The 25,022-nt window shown below is 40.6% G+C and overlaps 1 protein-coding gene across 3 annotated transcripts in view; it reads left to right on the top strand.

Annotated features, from left to right (window-relative positions):
• Positions 1-25,022, top strand: part of parvb (parvin, beta) — a 73,596-nt gene that overhangs the window by 19,633 nt on the left and 28,941 nt on the right. For 2 of the 3 annotated variants that reach the window (XM_072267843.1, XM_072267845.1), the window contains exons 2-6: positions 18,064-18,153; positions 18,450-18,520; positions 19,588-19,690; positions 22,289-22,429; positions 23,300-23,415. In XM_072267843.1, the coding sequence (XP_072123944.1) occupies positions 18,064-18,153; positions 18,450-18,520; positions 19,588-19,690; positions 22,289-22,429; positions 23,300-23,415 (521 nt within the window). Of the gene's footprint in view, positions 1-13,849; positions 13,907-18,063; positions 18,154-18,449; positions 18,521-19,587; positions 19,691-22,288; positions 22,430-23,299; positions 23,416-25,022 lie in introns of those variants that run through there. The other variant, XM_072267844.1, reaches the window with a different exon arrangement.

Raw genomic sequence — 25,022 nt, 5'->3', positions numbered from 1 at the left:
TTCTTCTGTGTTATTACAATTAGAAGATCGAGTTTTGGTTCACTGACGTGGTTTGAAATTTGTTTTGTGGCAGCAGTACAGTGCAAGATGTAAAAATTACTATAGGTTACAAAAATAAATAGTGTAAAAGGTGAATAACAAGGTAGTGTTCATTGACCATTCAGATATCTGGTAGTGGATGGGAAGAAGCTGTTCATCAGGCTTCTGTATCTCCTTCCTGATGGTAGCTTTGCAAGGAGGGCATGTCTGGATGGTGATGGTTTTGAATGATAGATGCCACCCTCTGGAGGCATTGCCTCTTGAAGATATCGTCAGTGGCAGGGAGGCTTGTATCCGTGATGGAACTCCCTGAGCCTATGAAACCCCGTTGGTTTCCTAGGCTGCGTAAGTCTAGGGAATACACACTCTGGTCCCGCCAAAACCGTGAGATTGAGATGGCACTCCCATCTCAAACCCTGGTTTGTGTGGATGCTGTGTAATTTGCTACCCTGTTACAACTCAGTGCCAAGAAATAACAGGCAGCACACTGCATACGATTAAAGGAATTATACTCATTGATCTTAACGAAAGGGTTTGTAAAGAAAAAAATAAAAGGGCCCATTATAATTAACAGTCTAATGTCCACAAGTTGGAGCTCAACTTTTCCCAAAAATCATATTCACTGATTCTCTGTTGATCTCGGCACCTGGCTCCATCAAATCACGGTCCCCCACCGGGTCAAATCCTCCTTGTTCTCTCCAGCGTCTTCCCTCTTCATCTCCCGCTGAACAAAGGACCCAGCTCACATTACAAAGCATCCGTTACCTCTCGCCCAAACACTTGCTTTTACAGAAAGATCATTATGTTAGCAATGAAATCTTTCCCAGGCTGTTGCAGCTATAACACTGTAGCCTCTTTCAGTCCTGTGCAGGGGAGCTTGCGTGATACAACCAGTCAGAATGCTCTTCACCATAAGCTATAGAATTGCAAGAATTTTTGACAGCATACTGAATTTTCCAAAGTTCCTAATGAAGTAGAGCCATTGGTAGATTTTGAGGGGGTTTCCACGGTAGTGCAGGTAGTTCTGCTATAAAGTGATCCTAAGAAACCTTGCATTATAAAACGTTGTATTATCATAGAACAGGCTGTAGTTGTCTTTAAAGCACAGATTTAAGCAGACTTTCTTGATTACGATCGCACTATAATCAATGTTGTCCAGGTAAGACAAATAGTGTTCCTTAATCCATCAATCGCATTATAGCCAATTCGAATTATGGAAACTTGTGTTACAGTAGAGCTGCCGGTACATTTAATTCAAAAGCTTGTAATCAGATACAAAGCTGAGTTAATTGTATGATTGAATTATTGAATCCTCCTTCATGAAGACTTCTTGGCACTTAAGCTATTGTTGTATGTTGTTTAAAGTTAGTGATGCCCCCCATCATGAAAAATAAGTAAATAAATAATAAGACATTTTCATTAGGCAAAGATCAGATTTTTTGCAATACAGAGGTGAAAGCTAACAAAAATTCTTCATTTTTATTTTGGGTGCAGTCAGCATCACAATAATGACCTATAAATAGAATCTGCCATTACTGTATTACAGCTTGTTTGGTAGCTCCCATGTGAAATCCGTGTTGCTTATGCCTTTTATTGCGCTGTTTGCCAAAAAAAATTGATCACAATGCAATGGTAGATATCAATTCAGTATGTTGAACGGAAGCACACATTGTACTAAATGTATGACATATACAGGTGTCCCCCGCTTTTCGAATGTTCGCTTTATGAAACCTCACTGTTATGAAAGACCTACATTAGTTACCTGTTTACGCTAACAGAAGGTGTTTTCACTGTTATGAAAAAAGGCAGCGCGCGAAGAAAAGCAACGCGCGAGAAAAATGGCATGCTCCCCGAGCAGCCGCTCTCCCCAGATTCGGAACTGCATTCTAGCCAGCATTGCTTAAGCACGTGCCTGTGAGCATCCGTTTGCAAGATGAGTTCTAAGGTATCGGAAAAGCCTGAAAGAGCTCGTAAAGGTGTTACACTTAGCGTAAAACTAGACATAATTAAGAGTTTCAGTCGTGGTGAACGAAGTAAGGATAAAGTGAGTTTGGCTTGTGGAAGTTGACGAAGAAGATGTTGAAGAGGTTTTGGCATCCCGTGACCAAGAACTCATAGATGAAAAACTTATGCAATTGGAAGAGGAAAGGATAACGATCGCTGTAGCGAACTGACCGAAAGTGAAGTCGTCCAGGGACTGAACGTGAAGCAACTGCGTGAGATTTTTGCTGCAGTGATAAAGTACGACTTTAATTTTGAAAGGGTATGTTGGCTTAGGGGAAATTTGCAGGATGGTTTGAGTGCTTACAAAGAACTGTATGATCTAAAAATGCGCAAGGCTAAGCAGTCAAGCAAGCCTTCCACATCAGCCACAGCAGACGACGAGCTTCAACATTGGGGCAGGCAGACATAGAAGATGACCTGCCTGCCCTGATGGAAACAGATGACACCTCAGTGTCCCACCATCCCAGCCCCTGGGCCGCGGACAGATGCTGATCCGCGAAGAATGCAGCAGAAAAAAAGCCGAAATAAACAAACTAATTAATTAGGTGCCACCTGGCACTTAAATGTCGGCCCAGATCAGAGGCGATTGCCGATTGCATGCTGGAAAATGGAATCTCGGTGTTGCATTTGGTGACGTATATGTACTTTGATAATAGATTTACTTTGAACTGTGCTGTAAACAAAGATGTTTGAGTATTCTAGCATGAGATGGAATAGGTATTTCTCCCAATTCTTACCACACACCTAGAAAAAAACCACTTCACATCTCTGCCAGTGAACATACTCTTGATGTGTTATATGAATTAAAAATAATATTTCCTCAATTCCTCCTTGTGTCTATACTGTACAAAAGCTGCATTCAAAATGTGGTTTGATCATTCCTGAGCACATGTCAATAAAAATGTTGCCTACGTCCCACAGCTGGATGTTAATTTTGTTGGTAGTTAAAGTAACTTCAAAGTAAATTAAAATTTATTCTCAAAATACATATAGGTCATCTTATACTACCCTGAGATTTATTTTCTTGTAGGCATTCACAAGTACGAAGAAACACAATAGAACCAATGAAAAATTTCAAGTTCAAGTTTATTGTCATCTGACTGTACATATATCCGACCAAACGAAACAATGTTCCACCAGACCACAGTGCACCCACAAAATGTACATCACCCATAACACATAAACCAAAATATTACCATAAATAAGTTAATAGATTATAGTTCAAAATGCATATAGCGTGTACCACAGGCAAATAGCTCGCTGTCCTAGTGACGAGATCGCGATGGTGACAGAGTGTTCATTAGTCTCATAGCCTGAGAAATGAAGCTGTTACTCAGTCTGGCAGACTTAGACGTGATGCTTCTGCACCTCCTTCCTGATGGTAGTGGGTCAAAGAGTTTGTGGGATGGGTGGTAGGGATCCTCAACAATGCTTCAGATCCTTTATCTGCAATGCTGCTAGTAAATGTCACAAATGGGGGGATGTGGGTGGGATGGAGGGAGACCCAGTGATCTTCTTGGTGGTTTTTACTATCAAAAACTACACACAAAGGCCATTGTGCAAAAGCAGACAAGCTATGCAAATACAATAAATAATAGTGAGAACGTGAGCTGTAGCGTCAACAAGTGGACAGTCACAAGGCTGTGGGACCGGATGGCGTCCCAGGGTGGGTATTCAGGACGTGCGCAGCACAACTGGCAAATGTGTTTACAGGCATTTCTAATCTCTCCCTCTCCCAGTGTAGGGTGCCCTCCTGCTTCAAAACATTCGCCATTGTCTTTGTACCTAAAAAGACCAAGTTAACATGTCTGAACGACTGGCATCTTGTCACACTCACCTCAATAACAAGCAAATGCTTTGAGAGGCTGGTCAAGGACTACATCTGCAGCATGCCACCACCCACACTGGACCCCCTACAATTCGCCTACCAACACAATCGATCGACAGATGATGCAATAATCACAACCGTCCTTACACATCTGAAGGATGCTTATGTGAGAATGCTGTTCTTGGACTACAGTTCAGCATTCAACACCATAATTTCCTCCAGGCTCGACAAGAAGCTCAGAGAATTCAGCCCTCACCATGCCTTATGCGGCTGGATTCTGGACTTCCTGTCAGATCGACGGCAGGTGGTAAGAGTGGGCTCCGTCACCTTTGCCTCTCAGACCCTTAACACAGGTGCCCTTCAGGGCTGTGTCCTAAGCCCCCTCCTTTACTCTCTGTATACCCATGATTGTGTCGCCACCCATAGCTCCAATCTGCTAATTAAATTTGCTGATGACACTACATTGATTGACCTAATTTCAAATAATAATGAGGCAGCCTATAGAGAAGAAGTCATCATCCTGACACAGTGGTGCCAAGAAAGCAACCTCTCCCTCAATGTCGCAAAACAAAGAAGCTGGTTATGGACTACAGGAGGAATGGAGACAGGCTAACCCGTATTGACATCAATGGATCTGGGGTTGAGAGGGTGAACAGCTTGGCATACACATCAACGAGGATCTTACTGGTCTATTCATACTGGCTGTGTGGTGAAAAAAAGCACAACGATGCCTCTATCACCTCAGATGGTTGAAGAAATTTGGTTTGGGCCCCTAAATCCTAAGAACCTTCTACAGAGGAAGAAATATGAGCATCCTGACTGGCTGCGTCACTGCTTAGAATGGGAACTGTACTTCCATCAATTGCAGGACTCCGCAGAGTGGTGTGGAGAGCCCAGCACATCTGTAGTTGTGAACCTCCCACTATTCAGGACATTTACAAAAACGTATGTAAAAAGGGCCCGAAGAATCATTGGGAACCCAAGTCACCCCAACCACAAACTGTTCCAACTGCTACCATCCGGGAAACGGTACTTCAGCATAAAAGCCAGGACCAACAGGCTCCGGGACAGCTTCTTCCACCAGGCCATCAGACTGATTAATTCACACTGATACAATTGTATTTCTATGTTATATTGACTGTCCTGTTGTACATACTATTTATTACAACTTACTATAAATTGCACATTGCACATTTGGATGGAGACGTAACATAAAGATTTTTACTCCTCATGTATGTGAAGGATGTAAGTAATAAAGTCAATTCAATTCAATTGAAACTGAGTTCGTAGGCTGTGGAATCAGTTCAGTTTCAGGTGAGTGAAGTTAATCCACATTGGTTCAGGACCCTGATGGTTGAAGGATAATAATATTTCCTGAACCTAGTGGTGTGGGACTCAAGGCTGCTGTACCAGCATCTCAATGGCATCAGTGAGAAGAGACCATGGCCTGGATGGTGGGTGTCCTTGATAATGGATGCTGCTTTCTTGTGGCGCCACTTCTTGTAGATATGCTCATTGTTGTGGAGGGCTTTTCCTGTGATGTCCTGGGCTGTATCAACTACTATTTATAGGCTTTTCTATTCATGTGTATTGGTGTTTCCATACCAGGCAGTGATGCAAACAGTCAGTATACTATCTACTGTACACCTATAGAAGTTTATCAAAGTTTTTGACGACATACTGAATCTGTGCAAACTTCTAAGAAAGTAGAGGCTCTGTCATGCCTTACTTGTAATGGCACTTATGTGCTAGTCCCAGGACAGATCCTGTAAAATAATAATGCCCTAGGAATTTAAAGTCAGAGACCCTCTCCACTTTCAATCCCCTAATGACCACTCACTCATGGACCTCCAGTTTCCTCTTCCTGTAGTCAATGATCAGCTGTTTGGTTCTGTAGACATTGAGTGAGCGGTTGTTATTGTGGCACCATTAAACCAGATTTTCAATCTCCTCGTATGCTGATTCGTCATCACCTTTGATTTGGCCAACAACTGGTGTTGTCTGCGAACTTGAATATGGCATTGGAGCTGTACGTAGCCTCACAGCCATAAATATAAAGTGAGTAGAGCAGTGGGCTAAACACACAGCCTTGTGGTGCACCTGTGCTGATGGTGATTGTGGAGGAGATGTTGCCAATCTGAACTGACTGGGGTCAACAGGTGAGGAAATTGACAATCTGGTTGCACAAGGAGGTATTGAGGCCAAGGTTTGGAGCTTATTGACTAGTTCTGAGGGAAGGATAGTGTTGAATGTAGAGCTGTTAAGGAAGAGCATCCTGACATATGCAGCTTCACTGTCCAGATGTTCCAGGTTTGAGTGAAGTGCCAAAGAAATGGCAGCTGCTGTTGACCTGTTGCAATAGTAGGCAAATTGGAGGGGATTCAAATCACTCCTCAGGCAGAAGTTGATATGTTTCACAATCAACCTCTCAAAGCACTGCATCACAGTGGATGTAAGTGATAACTGGACGATCCTCTCGTGTACTGTGTTAATTTCAAGTGTTGAATGTATAAATGTTTCACAACCCTTTACAGACGTAATTTAAAATGAACATCTGTGATGTACATGAATTTTAAAGGATTGCTGAAGCATTTCATCCTCCATGGTGGATAGTGGATCAGTGTGTAACATACGATTTATTACACAGTATTTTACTTGCTTCAATCTTGAGCTTTTAGGAGATGGAAAAATTTTGCATGAGGTTTCAACTCAGTTGTAATTTGAAAACAAACCATATTGTGTTAAACCATGAGATTGCAGGTACTCTTTAGGTACCCTCTCCCTTCTACCATCAATCTCTCTTCCTGTCTTTCCTTGCACAAAAAGTGGCACGTTATAAACATACTCTTGATTTCCTGTTTTCTATTTTGATTGAGGGAAATGGGTTGTTGACTTTCAATATTGTTCTGACCTGTTGAGCGACTCAGAAGAAAGGAAAATGGCTTAAGCTGAAAATCAGCTTGTTTTATGCACGCCATCAAATCCCACCCCTCCCCCCCCCCCCGTTGTCCATTTACTTCATTTCTTGTTACTTTAATTTATTTATTAAGCTACAGTGCGGAGTATGCCCTCCCAACTCTTAAAACCCAGCAACCCCTAATTTAACCCTAGCTAAATCATGGGGCAATTTATAATGACCAATTAACCTACTGAGCAATATGTCTTTGGACTGTGGGAGGAAACCGGAGTACCTGGAGGAAACCCATGTGGTCACAGGGAGAACACACGAACTCCTTGCATACAGTCGTGAGAAGATCTTGCTCTTGTTAGGGTAGCTTTCTACTATACTGTTGTGGAATGTTTGCCAGTTCAGGACTCCTGGCACGCACTTTGCGTGGTGTCATTCGTCACTTTCTTTCAACACCAGAAGCATGAGCAAGACCAAAAATAAAAGGGGTGAAAAATTCTTCTTTTGACACTGTAGCCTGAAGTACATCCCCAGAAATGGCGTCAAGATGTTCCTGACTTGAATTCCTGTAAAACTAAATTTATGTACAACTGGCTGCCAGTTGTTTTCCCCCTGTCTCCACTTGATACCAATTCATTTTCTGCTTTTACTGCTGCTGACCCTTGCACTGTCAGGGAGATTATGTTGTTGCAGACTTTGTGGCGTGCCATTTTCTGCACACTGTAATTGAGAATGTTGAATGCTCAGTATCTTGGGATATATCACTGTTGAATATCTTACTTTTGGACTTGCATGAGTTCCAACTCTTCTTCAGTGCTATTTACTGTTTAAAAAGAAGTGACCTACTCTATTGCAGAAGTTGTATAATACGGATTAAAAAAAATATAATTTTCCTGTTTTACCTTCTAAACGATGATTCCATTGCTCTGTTTTTCACTGGGTGACACAGTAACGAAGTGGTTAGCTTAACACTTTACAGCTGTAGTGACCAGAGTTCAATTCCCACCATTAACTGTAAGAAGTTTGTACATTATCCCTGTGACTCTGTGGATTTCTTCCAGGTGCTCTGGTTTCCTCCCACATTAAATACATATAGGTTAGAGATAGTGATATGTGGGCATGCTATTTTGGTGCAGGAATTATGGTGACATTTGCAGGTTGCCCAGCATATCATCGGGCTGTACTAATGTGAATGATGCATTTTGTTGTATGTTTTGATTATTTCAATATACACGTGACAAATAAAGCTAATCTTTTCTCTTCTTTCAATGCAGTGGAGTTGTGGTTCACCCAAGTATTTGCCATATTTTAAAAGTTCTCCCAGTTGGTCTATTTTCCTAGGAGGACAGCTACCTTGTTCTTTGACTTTTAAGGATGTTACTGTTCCGTTGCCCAGGAGTGTACGGACAGTGCTGAGATGATTCATCCTCTACTTATTGTTCCCTGGGGGTGAGCTTCCAAATTACAGTACTTGCATTGGGATTCAAGAGAACTGTTGCCATTTGTAATTAGTTGTATAGCAAGGTTACCTAGTAACTTGCTACCGGGGAAACTCTTCAGAATAAACGTTCCCTGTTTGAACTTCGATGCAGACCTGACTTTGTACCTTACCTCAGCTTTCACAGTGAAGCTGCTTTATTTGAGTAGCAAATTACTACTCCAACAATTGGGAGGAAGTGTGGGATACCCTCCTGACAGTGAGTTGCCTACTAACCTTCTTCTCCATCCTAATTTGCTCTACAATGGCATGCAAGCCTTGATACTGTCCAATGAGTTTGCAAAATCAATAACAGTGAAGGCCATTACCTCAGCAGTTTTCCTGTTCTTTCTTCACCTCCAAGAAACCTCTTGTTAGAGTGGAGCTAATGGGAAACTGTTTAGTCTATTGTGTCAATCTTCTGGAAGCAAGTCATCCAAAGTATAGTAGAGCAGGGGTCCCCAACCTTTTTTGCACTGCGGACCGGTTTAATATTGACAATATTCTTGTGGACCGGCCGGCCTGGGGTGGGGGGGTGGGGGGGTGGTGGGGAGGGGCGGGTAGGGTTGCCAACGGACAAGAGTAGCAGTCAAATACAATGTGTTTACCCAGAGAAAGACTACAATGACCATGAAGCCTTGCACGGGCACCATTGCACATGCGTGACCTGCGCATGCGTGTACCTGCTGATTTTTTTTCCTGCAAATCGTTTTTGCCGAATCTGTTCGGGGGGGGAGGTGGGGTGTTAATCACGACCGGCATATCAGTGATAAGTGGCTACTACACTCAATTTCGTTTCTAAAAGCGTTTATATAACGAATTTAATATTAAACACACCGCATATTTTCCTCGCATGAATATAGTGATAAGTCAATTATCAGGGGAGGACGGGGAGCTTGAAGTGTTGAACGAACTTCCAGTAGAAGTGGTAGAGACAGGTTCGATATTATCATTTAAAGAAAAATTGGATAGGTATATGGACAGGAAAGGAATGGAGGGTTGTGGGCTGAGTGCAGGTCGGTGGGACTAGGTGAGAGTAGTGATCAGCACAGACTAGAAGGGCAGAGATAGCCTGCTTCCTTGCTGTAATTGTTATATGGTTATATAAGTAAGTCAATAGCATCACAACATTTTAAGTAATGTTTGGATATTAAACACACAGCGCATATTTCCCCAGTATGAACATATAAAATCATTGCAACCCACCAATATCGCTGAATCAGTGGGAGCCCTGGGCTTGTTTTCCTGCAACAAGACGGTCCCATCGAGGGGTGATGAGAGACAGCGATACTCGAACGGGGTTCCTTATGTCCAGTCTATTCTGCAATTTAATTTTCGTTGCCTTCATTGCAGAAAACTCCACTTCGCAGAGATTTGATGTTGGAAATGGAAGCAACGTTTTCAGTGCTTTCGTGGCTATCTCAGGATATTTAGTCTTGACTTTGATCTGGAATGCCGGCAGAGATGTTATGTCAAGCATACTTTACAGCCCGTCGTCATTTGCAAGCTCGAGGAGTTGATCTCCTTCCCGCGCTGACACGGATGACGCGCGGGTAATGACCTCGTGTGCGTTCAAGTTCAACAGTGGGCGTGACAGGGAATGAGGAAAGGTGCAGCTGATTCATATCGCCAAATCATATCGTTTCCTCGCAGCCCGGTAGCACATGCTTTGCGGCCAGGTACCGGTCCACGGCCCGGTGTTTGGGGACCGCTGCAGTAGAGGAGCTGCCGTGTGCACATAACGCTGAAGTATTGTACATTCATGGCAGCTGAGCTCCAAGATATGACTTGTTCATTGATGGGCGCTGGAGGATGGCTTTGCATTCAACATCTGCGAGACAGAGGTCCTACATTTACTTTCTCCGAAAGTACTGTACAGCCCTCTGCCAATAAAGATTCATCGTGAGACTGTGGATTGCATGCCATTTCCAGGAACCACCACGTGGCAAAGGCAGGTATGTTGCCTTCAATGCATCAAGTCCAGACTTTAATCAGTTGAGCATAAAGGATTGTGAGGATCAAGACCTCAGGCCTGCCAGAAAACTCATGGTCTACCAGATAGATCTGTAGTTTCTAATTCATGATCTAGCAAATCTCTGCTTCTCAGAACTGGAATACCAGTGGCAGGCAACATAGGCACTGAAAAGATACCCTTCAATGCCGTCTATTCCAGCTGCTACCATTCGGGAAACGGCATCGCAGCATAAAAGCCAGGACCAACAGGCTCTGGGACAGCTTCTTCCACCAGACCATCAGACTGATGAACCCACGCTGATTTGAGTGTACTCTATATTACATTGATTGTTCTATGGAATTCTACAAAATCCAGGTGTGAACTCCGGAAAGCCATTAAGGGCGCCAAGAGGCAATATTGAGCCAAGTTGGAAGCCCAGGCTAACCAGAGGGATGCCAGTAGACTATGGCAGGGTCTAAATGAGATCACTGGGCACAAAGAAAAGGCTGGGAATATCAATAACTGCGACGCTTCTCTTCCTGACAAACTTAACATATTCTACGCAAGATTCAAACAGAAGAGGAACTCCCTCCGGATGAACCGGACCTGGTGGCATCGAGATTCATCGTCACCGAGGAAGACATTAGAAGGGCCTTCCTGAAGATAAATCCAAGGAAGGCGACGGGCCCAGATGGCGTCCCGGGACGGGTTCTCTGGGCCTGTGCAAGCGAGCTAGCTTAAGTGTTTGCTGACATCTTCAACTGTTCCTTGCTTTAGTCTAAGATCTCCTCGTGTTTTAAGAAGGCAACAATAATCCCAGTGCCGAAGAAGAGCAAGGTGGCATGCCTGAATGACTATCCACCTGTGGCTCTGACATCAATTGCTATGAAGTGCTTCGAGCGATTGGTTATGGCACACATCAACCACAGCCTACCAGTCAACCTCAACGCTTTGCAATTCGCCTACCGGAGCAACAGGTCAATGGCAGATGCCATCTCTCTGGCCCTACATTCCTCAGAACACCTGGAGAATAAAGACGCATACCTAAGGCTCCTTTTCATTGACTACAGCTCTGCCTTTAATACCATCATTCCAAATAAACTGATTCCCAAGCTCTGGAACCTGGGCCTTAGCACTCAGATCTGCAGCTGGGTCTTCAACTTCCTCACAGACAGGACCCAGGCTGTAAAAATAGGGGACAAGCTCTCCTCTACAATCACTCTGAGCACCGGTGCCCCACAAGGTTGTGTACTCAACCCCCTGCTGTACTCACTGTACACCCATGGTTGTGTAGCCAAGTTTCCATCAAAATCAATATAAGTTTGCTGATGACACAACAATTGTAGGCCGTATCTCAGGTAATGATGAGTTTGAGTACAGAGAGGAAATTAAGAACCTGGTGGGATGGTGCGAAGACAATAACTTATCCCTCAACGTCAGCAAGACGAAGGAGTTGGTTGTTGACTTCAGAAGGAGTAGCAGACCGCACGACCCCATTTACATCGCTGATGCGCAAGTGGAACAGGTCAAGAGCTTTAAGTTCCTCGGGGTCAATATCACAAATGACCTGACTTGGTCCAACCAAGCAGAGTTCACTGCCAGGAAGGCCCACCAGCGCCTTTACTTCCTGAGAAAACTAAAGAAATTTGGCCTGTCCCCTAAAACCCTCACTAATTTTTATAGATGCACCGTAGAAAGCATTCGTCTGGGGTGCATCACAGCCTGTTATGGAAGTTGTCCTGTCCAAGACTGAAAGAAGCTGCAGAAGATCGTGAACACGGCACAGCACATCACACAAACCAATCTTCCGTCCTTGGACTCACTTTACACTGCACACTGTCAGAGCAGTGCTGCCAGGATAATCAAGGACACGACCCACCCAGCCAACACACTTTTCGTCCCTCTTCCCTCGGGGAGAAGGCTCAGGAGCTTGAAGACTCGTATGGCCAGATTTGGGAACAGCTTCTTTCCAACTGTGATAAGACTGCTGAACGGATCCTCACCCAGATCCGGGCCGTAGCCTCCAAATATCCGGAGCTGCCTCTCGTTTTTTGGCACTACCTCACTTATCATTTTCCATTTTCTATTTATGATTTATAATTTAAATTTTTAATACTAATTTTTTACTATTTTTAATATTTAGTATTTGTAATCCAGGGAGTGGGAAGCGCAGAATCAAATAATGCTGTGATGATTGTACATTCTAGTATGAATTGTTTGGCGACTATAAAGTATATAAAGTATATTTATTATAAATTACTATGATTGCACATTGCACATTTAGACGGAGATGTAACATAAAGATTTTTACTCCTCATGTATGTGAAGGATGTATGTAAGAAATAAAGTCAATTCAATTCGCTACAAAATCCTACAAATTCACTAGAGGGGTTAACATGCAGTCAATATCCTCTCAGGCCCCAACACCAAGGACCCAGTTACTCAGCTGCTTGCATTAGGCAGGCTATCACTCATCTGAACATCACCAGGCTCTTGAAGCAGTCTACTTATGATCCCTGTTAAGCAAATACACTAGCTCACAACTGACCCATGCACCTTTCCCACCATGAAGAATTCCCACATTGGCTCATTAATCACCAAAGAACCAACATAACTAACATAGATTCAAGTTGTCTTTACATTACCAGTGCTTCATGATCTGTGCTGCTACAGATTGTTTTCTTAAGACTAATGCTGTAATTATGTCTATAATGCAGCAGAGCTACAGAGGACTATAAACAAAATTATATCCAAGCGTATGCTGATTATGCTGTTTGACATGAATGTGGTTTCAGAACTGAAGCTACCTTGAATCAATCCTTTGTCTCTTTTTGGCACAGCATCGAGATTTCCATTTCAGATATTTAGATTCAAATTCTTCATCTAAAAGTATTCAGAAATTACAATCATGTTAATTTTAATCTAGGTTTGGCAGTATTGAACATTTGTTTAAATAAGCAAGTTGAGTATTTCAGTCATTTTGCAGATGAATTTGGACTTTGTGGATTTGTTGTAGAAGATGTATATTCAGATTTTTCAGCTCAACTTCCACCCCATCAACAAGAAAAAAAAGGTCAAAACAGAATGGGAATCATTTAGTACTTAAGGTAGTGTCCTACTGTGTTTTCCTAATTAGGATTAATTTCCACATTAAATGCCATCAAATAGGCAACAATATCTGAAAAAATACAATTAAAGCTCCTCAATGAAGCATTGTAAGCAGACATTAGCTGCAATCACTGCTTATACTGTAGGAGACTGCTGGTTTTAGATATGGTGAATAGTTCAAAATTATCAGACCATAAATCATCAGAAGCTATTCTTGTATTCAGAATATTATTATTTTATCTACTAAACAATGTGTCCCATACCTGCAAACAGCTGTTTCACTATACATTCCAAAAGGGTAAAAGGAAATCAGAAGGCCAATATGAAGAGTCTGTTCAAGATTTCTACAGTAGGATACTTAGAAACCATTTATCAATGCATGCGACTCATCCTACTATCTTACCGCTTTCATTCCTGTCAAAATGACAGACACGACATGTGGTGCCTGGTTACTCATCTTGTGCTTGGCCCAGTTGTACCTCTCCCCCTGCAGCTGGGCTGGCATGCAACATTGCTTAGTTGTGTTACAGTCTGTTAGTGAAAACATGGCAGGGCTCTTGTGCGGAACCAAAAAGAGTCGAAGCAAAGGTAAGGTTGCAACTTCATTTTATTTATTTGTTGTGATTCTGTGCTTAGAAGTGAAATAACAAACAGGAGATGGATATTTATTGCTGATAATGGGTAAAATCACTTTGGTTCCTGTGCATTTCTACCCTTTGAACTGAGGTAGGTAGGATTGAGACTTCATACTCATACCGTTAGATGCTGTAATTAGCAGCCACAGCAATATTTTCTTGACAATGTTATATCTAAACTTTTGTAAGTCAAGCCTAATAAATTTTAATGATCAAAATCACTGCTTTAACAATTTTGTACACTTCATGGTGTACTTGGTGTATGTTCATGGCCTTCTGCTGCTGTAGCTCATCCACTTCAAGGTTTGACATATTGTGTGTTCAGAGATGCCTTTCTACACACCACTGTTAAAATGTGCAGAAATCTGAGTTGTAGTCATTTTCCTGTCAGCCTGGCCATTCTTCTCTCACCTCTTAAAGCATTTTCATCTACAGAACTGCTGCTCTTTGGTTGACTTTTTTTGTTTTTCGCACTATTCCCTGTAAACTCTAGAGGCTGCTATGCATGAAAATACAAGATATTAGCAGTTTCTGAGAAACACAAACCACCCCGTTTGGCACAATTGTTCAAAGTACTGTACATTATCAGATCATGTTTACATTATGCAACCTTGAGATTCGTCTCCTTATTGGCAACCACAAAACAAGGAAACCCAAAATAACCCAATAAATAGAAGGACCGACAAATACCCAATGCTCAGAGAGAAAAAAACAAACCATGCAAACAATAAAAGTAAGCAAGTAACATTTAGCACATAAGCCTTAGTTCAGCACATAGCAGAGTAAATGTCGCAGAGCCTACAGACACACAGCGTGAAGCAGCCTGAGCAGGCCATAGCCTCAGCCTAGGTTCTGCGCATAGCAGAGTAAGCATCAGCCTGACCCTCGCCTCTGGTCCCGACACCCTGCCTTTTCAATCCATCTGGCCCAGTGATTAAATCGTCCTAACACTGGGTTGTTCCTGTTTCCAAGATCTAGGCCCTGTCACATTGATAGGGCCTGGATCCCACTGCCATGCTTTGGCCCATACACAACCATTCCAAATCGGCCTGGTGCTTAGACCAATTAAACCTCACCCTCTGTTTGGGTGGAGTGGCTTTGAATCTGCTTCTTCTCCTCTCCACCTGCCCCACTTTGCCTCGAATATACCTCAACCTCACCTGGGCTTTGTCTTGCATGCTCACGTTTCAACTCTCAACTCAGCCTCATCTTTGCTTGCTTCTTCATTATTTGCTGTGATCGTGTACCATTTTTTTTTTACTGAAAAAGTGCTATTATTAATCTATTCAGTTTTATTTCTTGTTTTGATAACCAGCGGTAAGTAGTTGCTCGCCTTCAACAGCGCCATCTTAACCTGAATTCCCCGGTCAAAGTCACTTTGATCAAATTTTTTCCCCCCATTTGGTCTAAACACCAAATGAACCTCTTGACCATATATGCATGCGTTTATGTATTGAAATGCTGCCACATGATTGACTGAGACGATATTTGCATTAATGAGTTGGTATATCTTATAAAATGGCCATTGGGTTTATATAATACAGATATGATGCCTATGCCTTCTGAGTGAGTTTCAAAGAATTAGGTGATGAGCTGGTCTGTATCATTGCATCAGTGATGTATTACTACTTTGAGTTCATTGACATTGCTTGTATTATTTTGATGCTTAGTGAAATCCTGAGGGGAAAGGTCTCCATAAAATTTAATTTTCAGGATTAGAGAGGTTGCTCAGTAATATATAGCTTTTGTCTACTATGAAAACAGAAAAGGCTGGAACCACACAGCAGATTAGGCAGCATCTGTGGAGAGAGAAATTGAGTTAGTTTTTTTTTTATCAAAGCAAGGAACTAGTAAGACAAGGATATTTGAAGTTGCGGGAGGGGGTGTGGGTGGAGAGTGTAAAGGAATGTATGTATTGGGGCGGAAACACAGAGAAACTAGACGATGTATCTGCATTTGTTATCATCTAAGTGAGAGTAATGAAGGCTTGATAGTTAGTCATAGCTGATCTGTCTGGCTGAGCAGTAAGTAAAGAGTTCAGTGAAGATAGAGGAGAAAGAGAAAAAAAATGTGTTCCAACTGTAAGATGTGTTGCTGCTTCACCTGAAAGGACTACTTGGGTCCCTGAAGTGAAAGAGAATTCTTGAAAATACAGCCAGTCACTTAGTATATCTGGAAAAAGAAAGGTAGGGTTCATATTACAGGCTGATGATCTTGCATGGGAGCTGACAACTTCTCATACAGCAGGGACTCTCTACCCTGGTGTTTTGTGGGGGTGAGATCAATAGAAATAGTTATGGAGGAGTTAGATACATGTTTGAAAAATAGCTAAGTAAGGCACCAGAGTGCAAGTGGGGATGGTGTAGATCGGGCACAGTGATATGGACTGGTGAGACAGGCTTGGAAGACCAGCTAGCTAACTTTTTCTCCTATTCTATTGATGGAAACAAAATTCAGTCATTTTTTGTACAATTTCTACTTCCTTTAACATTTAATATTTTTAAATCATTGAGGGAGGAATTGTTTTGGCTGATGGAAGTACAGTGCATTCTAGTTAATTGGGCCATTGGTTAATTGGGGCAGTACTTATTTGGGACAACTCTGAAAGAACAGAAACTAATCGAGAAAATGGCTGGAATTTCCTTCAATTATTTGGGACAATATCCTGCATAATTGAGATAGGAGATTGTTGCCAAGCAATTTCTAACCAGCATCAGTCTTGTGTATGTGCTTAGAGCAAACAGTTTTTAAATAGTATAGGTTGTGTGTGTGTTTGTATTCAAAAAGTAGTGATTTTATCAGAGTTGGCAAGAAATAAGCAGTAAGAAAATTCAGAAATGTTGTTCACTGTGGTTTCAAGCATTCAGGCTTGGAGGTGCTAAAACTGGCTGGAAGTGAAAATGAACCAATTTCTCTACTTCAGCAATTCAGAACTGCAAAGAACTTGAAGGTATTGACAGTCACCTCAAATGTTACCGTGATAATGAAGATTTGCAGGATGCAATCATCGAAAACATTGTATGAAGGCCGTCCATTACACTGGATAACAAAGATTTTGCTTCCTGAATACTTTTGGGTGTATCTTATGGATTTCAGGATGCTGACCATGAAAATCACCATGGAATTTTCATTTCCAAATCACCAATTTTATGAAATCATCTATAGTTATAATTGTGGTTATAGAGAAAATGGTATCAGAGCAACCGGGATCCATCAATGCTGGCTGATTGTTGTTGGGCACTTAAGTGAGAAGCATCAGACACTGAGTATAAATGAAAATCATAAGCAAAACATTTTAAGCTTAGTTAAACTATTGCCAAGTGTCAGCACCATTATGCAACTAAACCTATATATTCAATGGCAGTTAATTTCTTGGTTCTCCAAATTCCTATGTGATACAAGTAGTCTGACATATTTGTGCTCAGCTTCAAGTGGTCTGTCATAAACAAAAAAAAATTCTGAGGAAGCATCACTTACAAAAAAAATTATTGTCTAGTGTTATCTGTATTTGGTGCCTGCGCTGATTTTGTTCATTTACAGTCAATCAAAAGAACACAGCAGTGTATACTAGATGAATTCCTCTGTTCATAACTATTAGGAACTAATACATAGTTTTAGAGTGGTATTCTAATCTGTTCTGTATTTCATTTAAATACGTAATATGTTACTCAGTTTGTTTTTTTTTTAAATACATTTTTAACTATTTCCATGAAACTTTGGCTAATTGGGGCAGCCACTTAATTAGGCCAAAATGTACTACTCCTGATGTGACCCAATTAACTGGCATCTACTGTGTTTCCTTCAGCTTGTGAAGGTTTTGTAATACACATGGCCCTATTTTTGCATGAACGCAAGACTCATCTCTGACTGTGAGTATTACAAAATAAGTCGGATAGCTATGATGAATCTATAAATGAATAATTAAAGAAATATTATTTTGTAGTTAGATCCAAAGTAATAATAGAGCAGTAGAGAGAGCTAAGTATATTTTTGTACAGTTATTTTATAGACAGCTCACCATCAATTCCTTCTCTTTGGAACTATTTTTTGTCAGATTTAATTGACTATTGGAAATATTTCATCTAATTGGGACACTTGTTTTCTCTTTAGTGAGTGACCTACAAGAAGAAGGTAAAAATGCCATCAATGCTGCATTGTCGCCAACACCTGCAGACATCCATCCGGAGGATACCATGCTAGGTATTTAAGAAACCATTTTCCTTATTTTTTATATATATATCCACTGTTTACAATTAAAGTTCTTGAAATAATTTCTTCAATGTCTGATTGGCTTTAATAGCTTTCATCCTTATAGTGCTAGTATCATTTGTGCTAACATTTATGATAACTTAAAAACTTATGTTTCCTTTACACATGCAGTACTTTTTTGTTGCCTTCCTCATTGGCTCTGAAGATTATTCCATAATGAATTATGATTCACAACTATCTCGTTTATCTACTACTGCTTATTTATATTCATCTGGCTTCAATTATAGAGGAAAATGAAGAACGCACGATGATTGAGCCATATTCCAAGGAGGAAGCAAAGTTTAAAGAACTCGTAAAGGTAAGGTACCAGAATGAAATGTAATTCCAATATGTGACTATCAAAAACAGCGTTTTCTTCTTTAACTTTGATTATTTTACAACCATTCTGTAATGACTTGCAAAACTACAATATATGACAAAATGTACAGCACTGTAAATTGCCTGCAGATTCTTTGTTATATAGCATGATTATTTCTCTTCGTATGACTGACTTCATTCATATGTTGTTGTGGAAGATTATCATTTTTTGCTGATAAAAACTGTTTTAATTATCATAATCATCAGCTTATCTTGATCAATTATGAAAGTTATTGTATATATTAGAAAATCGGCAATGAATGTACATTACATCTAAAAAAGGCCATATCACATCACATTGATTGAATTTTTGGGTATTGCAGGTGTGGTTTAAAGAAAGTTGGGTCAAAAATATATCTTTCATAACTCAAATTTTCAAGTTGTATGCCTCTGCAATTCGAGGAAGGCCTTGGGAAGAATGTTTTTAGACAGTATAATTGGTAGTCTCAGAGGCATAAATTATCAATGGTGACTCATTACTATTAGAGTCCAGTGAAGTTGATTTTGCAATTGTTTTCTTCAGCCTTTATCGGTAATTTGAATGAAACCATCAAGAAGTTTGCAGTTAACATAAAATGGTGATGGATTAATTAATCTTGATGAGATCACAGAAATCACCAGGTACCATGGTGGAATGTATATGCATGGGTTCAAAGTAATGTTTATGTGGGAGAGAGGGCTAGGAGTGAAGCTTCACACAGTTACTGATCTACAATCAGTGCTTTGATGATGTAATAAATGCCAACAAATGTTAGGGTTTATTTCTAAAATGATCCTATGTGTGACAAAAATGATGGCATGATTTCTCCTTTATCAAGAATGCTGTTGTTACATTTGGTCACCTCACAGGTGGATGATTATAATGATGCTAGGAAGAAATCAAGTTAAGGCCACCAAGCTGAGGAATAGTTTAAAAGCCCTTAATTGTGACAGTTAGACTGACAGTATTTCAGTTTATTAGCTTATACATTTTTAAATTTATGAAATAATTATTTAAACCCTCTTTAGGTTCTAATTGACTGGATTAATGATGTTCTTGTTGAAGAAAGAATAATAGTGAAGTCACTGGAGGAAGATCTTTATGATGGTCAGGTTCTGCAGAAATTGCTGGGTGAGAACTGCAATCATAACATTTTTAGTGATGAAGAGATAGGCATTAAATTATATGAGCCTGTCAGTTTTTGTCACTTTATTTCATACCTGTCATCTTGCCTTTTCTTTTTAAATGATTTTCTTTCCAAACAGACAAATTGTTACATATACAAAATTCTGTAAGAACTCAGCAAGTCAGACAGCATCCATGGGAATGACGTCAGACAAGTAGTTATCTTTTTAACACTCCTGCATAATGTGCATCATAGCCTTTCTTTGTATATTGAAGATTCAGCATGAATAGCCATTTTGAAGATAATGTCAAACAAGAGAAAATCTGCAGATGCTGGAAATCCAGGTAACACACAGAAAATGCTGGAGGAATTCAGCAGGCCAGGCAACATCTATGGAAAAGAGTACAGTCGACGTTTTAGGCCGAGACCTTTCAGCAGGACAGTCCTGCTGAAGGGTCTTGGCCCGAAATGTTGACTCTGCTCTTTTCTAAGATAATGTCTTGCAGTTTTTCAACCTTTCACTACAGTAAACCGTATGACTGTTGAGGTTTTTAACTGAAGAATTCCTGAGAAAATTGTTCAATTTCATAAGATCATTGCAACATAGCACTGATGGACGCCATTTAACCGGTTGTACATGTGCTGGTTAATAAAGACTAATAATTCCTGGACACGTGCTTCCTCATTTTTTGGCAACTTTTAAGTTCCTCAAATCAAAGTAGCTGCCAACTCCTTTTTAAAGTGGTGAAATCCACCATTTCTTGAGAACCTCTCCGAGAAGGGAAACTGGTTGCGTTTGTGTCATTTGCCAATCAGTGTTATTAATCCATGCAGAGGGGAGTTTTTCATCTCCATCAAACCTCGTGAAAACTATTAGTTCACTTCTTGATCATCACTGTTCCAAAGAAAACAACACTGCTTTTTTCTGAGATCTGAAATCCTTTGTCCTTGATAAACTGCTGGAAAATTTGAAACTTTATATACTTTACAGGTTTCTGAAGTTTGATGACAAGAATAGTTTAAATGTAAACTTTTGATTAACTTGTAGATGGATGAAGTCTCCTAGAAGGGTCCATTCTGTGCTGTACAGTTCTGAGATGAAATGCTGATCTTCAAGAACAGAATTTAAATATTATGTAAATATAAGTAATCGTAGTGCTTTATTCATCATGTCCTCATCTTGTCTTGCCTCCTTAAAGGATTTTTGGGTATAGGGATAAGCAGCTCTGGCCCAGCTGAACTTTTAAGATTTCTGCATCTAAAATGTGTACTGTCCTTCCATTTATATTTCTTTTCACCCCTCTCCTCCACAAAACACAAAATGCTTCTTTATGTATTAAACTCCGTTTGACAGGTTGCTGTCCACTGTACTATCGTGTGTCACTCTCATCATTTCTACAGTTGCCTTCATTGTTGTCATCATTGCTTTTTCCTCCTTGAGGACCCAGATTCGCTCCAGTTCTGCTGCTTTGATTAAACTCTTTCTGCTCAATGCCTTCCAATCCTTCCATTCTTTGCTCTGTTTTTGCATCTCCTTCTCAATTTCCCATGTTGTGAGTTTGCTATCTACATGACATCCCATTCTTTCCCTCCATTTAAGCTCTCCTGCCTCTGTTCATGACTTGCAGCACCATCTTGGCTGATCCTGTGGCTACTCTGATTTCTTGCTTTGAAAACTGAAAAAACGTTTTGAATTACCCTTCTCATCCACCCACAGGAAAATGTTATGTATTCAAATACCCAATTGTTACTCCTTTGCCTTTCTATTTCACACAACAGTTGTGCATCTTAATCTTTGATCAAGTAAGTTTGTGTTGCAGGTACTTTTTGTGTTTGTGCTACTCTGCCATTTATTCCCCCCCTTGCTAAAATAAATGGCAGAGTAAATGGGAAGGATACCATTTAAAACTATAATAGCACATTCAATATATAGTTAATTGCGTGGCCAAGTGGTTAAGGCTTCGGTCTAGTGACCTGAAGGTTGCTAGTTCGAGCCTCAGCTGAGGCAGCGTGTTGTGTCCTTGAGCAAGGCACTTGACCACACATTGCTCTGCGATGATACCGGTGCCAAGCTGTATCGGCCCTAGTGCCCTTCCCTTGGACAACATCGGTGTCGTGGAGAGGGGAGACTTGCAGCATGGGCAACTGTCGGTCTTCCATACAACCTTGCCTAGGCCTGCGCCCTGGAAACCTTCCAAGGCGCAAATCCATGGTCACACAAGACTAACGGATGCCTATTAAGTGGTCAATTCAAAACAGAATGTAATAATTGCAGTCGTTGAAGAAGGCCACTGCATTGCAGCCAAAGGTTTCTGGAAAAAACAGCTTGCAAGCAGGAATTAAGTCTGGAATTAATAGAAGATATTATAAATTATTAAGCTAATAATATTTTTGAACAAACATATTTATGGAACTTTCCACTAGAAATCTAATATTTTTTGTGCATGTTCATTGTGGATTGCTTAACATAATTTCTACCATTGTTAATCTGTAATGTTGGATTGTGTTGCATGTTGGGTTACATTGAAGTCAGGACTTGCAGTTTAATTTATTTTTGAATATTCCAAAACTTTATTTTTTAATCTCTTTCTTTGCTTATGCAGAAAAGCTTGCGGGTCGTAAGCTGAATGTTGCTGAAGTGACGCAGTCTGAAATAGGACAGAAACAGAAACTTCACACAGTGCTGGAGTCTGTAAATAATCTACTGCGACCTCAGGGGTGGGCAGTCAAATGGAGTGTTGATTGTGAGTGTGAAGTTGTTAAATTTCACCTTACGTTTACACAAAATTTTTAGACCTTTGGTCACTGACGTAGTTCTGAATTGATGCAAATTTGACACTTTGGCACATTTGTTCAGTTTTCAAGTGGATGGACTTTTAAGATTAAAATATCTAACATTTTTGCAATACAATCAAATATGTATATTTTATATCTCTTGTAAATTGTAGTTTAAATTTGATTCAGAGAAAATATAAGGGAAATTGTAAATGTAATTTGTTATGCCCACAAAGTACTGTCCTTTCTAACAATTAATGGCATTTTGTGTATTGAAATATGCATGTGGAATATTACTAAATGCAGAATTTACATCAGCTTTTCAAAGCCAATGTGGATTAATTCTGCTAAAGCTTCATAATTTCTTGCTTATTAAGTCAGTGAGAAATATTGTTCTATTTTAAGGAGAAACTTTCGTTTTTACTTTTACTGTGGCCGGCTGCTTCTTAAAGGGATGGTGTGCCGGCCACAGTCTGGTCTATTTCTGTTTGTTTTAAGCAGTGATAGATTGTTCATTCACGTTAAAACGTCACTGGCTGTACACATCATAGATGGAGTTATGGTTCTCAGCAGCGGCAGGCTAAAATGAGAACGTTTGACTATTTCCATCGTTTTCAATGAGAGCTGCTGTTTTCGGGTCATCCATGTTGATGGCCTGGAAGTAGCTTGGTAGATTGATTACATTGCAAATGGAGCAGTATTGGTAGCATACTATACCATTGTGCCAAGTGACCCATTTATCTTTTATAACCTAATGTAGCACAGTTATATAATTGAGCTGGGGCTCTTGAAAACTAAATTTGGCGATATTGTGATAAAATTATCATTTTCTTTTGTAGCGATCCACACAAAAAACACAGTGGCCATTCTTCACCTTCTTGTGGCTTTGGCCATGCACTTTCGAGCCCCTGTTAGATTACCAGAACATGTCTCTGTGCAGTTGGTGGTTGTGCGGGTAAGTGAAACTTCAAATTTTACACATGGTAAGGTAATTATTGATTCTATGCTATTTGACTGCTTGATTTGACTTAGAAATTTTTAATATCAAAAAGTTGTGGAGTAAAGAGCAAGATGTTAGAAGGAACTGTTCAGCTTTTTTGAAAACATTGACAGTTTCTTCACTTGGGATTAAAAGAATGAAAATTTTGCAGCAATTTCCAAACTTAAAATAAGAAAAATAAACATGCAGGTAGCACTTGAAAATTGTTCACAAGGTAAACCTAAGGGAAATATGGCTAACTTTATAAAGTGGAGATCTGTATTTCGCTAAATCAGTTTGATTTCTGTTGTGCATCTCACTTGCAAGAAAAATTGAAGGAATTTTTTACTAGGATTTACATCTAACCAGGGAGGCACGTTAGTGTAGTGGTTAGCTTAATGCTTTACTGTACCAGTGACCCAGGATCAATTCATGCCCCTTTCTGGAAAGAGTTTTTATGATCTCCTCATGACTGTGTAGGTTTCCTCTGGGTGCTCTGCTTTCCTCCCACAGTCCAAAGACGTGCTGGTTGGCAGGCTAGTTGGTCATTGTAAATTGTCCCGCAAGTAGGCTAGGGTTAAATAGGGGTTGCCAGGTGGTGCAGCTCAATAAATAAATGAAAATGAAGAAAGGTACAGGTTTCCACCACCATCCGAAGGTAGAGCGTTCCTATGAAACGGTTCGTAAGCCGAAATGTCGTAAAGCGAAGAAGCAATTACCATTTATTTATATGGGAAAATTTTGTGAGCATTCGCAGACCCAAAAATAACCTACCAAATCATGCCAAATAGCACATAAAACCTAAAATAACAGTAATATATAGTAAAAGCAGGAATGATATGATTAATACACAGCCTATATAAAGTAGAAATACTTTTCCACAATCATTGCCGGCACTGTTCTCCGTAGCAAAAATGTCACGCAAGCGCTCTTCGCAGAAACACGGCGCAAGCGCTCTCCAGTAACCTTTAAGCTACTGTTACGTACCCCGTAACTGGGTTGCCAAACCAGCAGAAATGGACCACTCTGTTGGAGTCTGGATTACTGGAACTAAGAAAGTTTTATTAAAGAAATAAACAACACAGTACTCTAATAGTAAGGATATAAATGCAACAGGTTAGCAATGAATAAACACACATGTACACAGAACTAGGATAATAGGGTCAATCAGCTCTGTCGCAGTCTAGGGGTAAAATGTTCAATCACAAGTGACAGAGTTCAGTTTAGTTCAATTCGCAGTAATCGCCGTCTTGCCATTGGAGAGAGAGAGAGAGAACGAATGAATATTCAAATCGGATTCCAAACAGACCTTTGATATTCCTTGCAGTCAGCTTTTGGACGAGCCCTTTGTAATGTCTTCTGAGGTCACCGACTGTGACCCCTCTGTTTCAGATACGATCGTTCTTCCGCAGTGAACCCGGCACCCAGGCAAGGGCGGACACACACCAGGTTCCTGCCGACCGTATCTTTCCACCCTGTGCGTCTATGGCTGGTCCCGCGAGCAGACCTCCAAAACTCCCACCGACTTGTGGGGGCGCACCGCTTCCAGGGTCTCGTTACCTCGTGGTGTCGTGTGTGTTGTC

The sequence above is a fragment of the Mobula birostris genome, chromosome 9 (assembly GCF_030028105.1).
Source record: "Mobula birostris isolate sMobBir1 chromosome 9, sMobBir1.hap1, whole genome shotgun sequence".
NCBI lineage: Eukaryota > Metazoa > Chordata > Chondrichthyes > Myliobatiformes > Myliobatidae > Mobula > Mobula birostris.
Note: the sequence above shows the minus strand (reverse complement) of the source record. Positions and strands in the feature narration are given on the sequence as shown.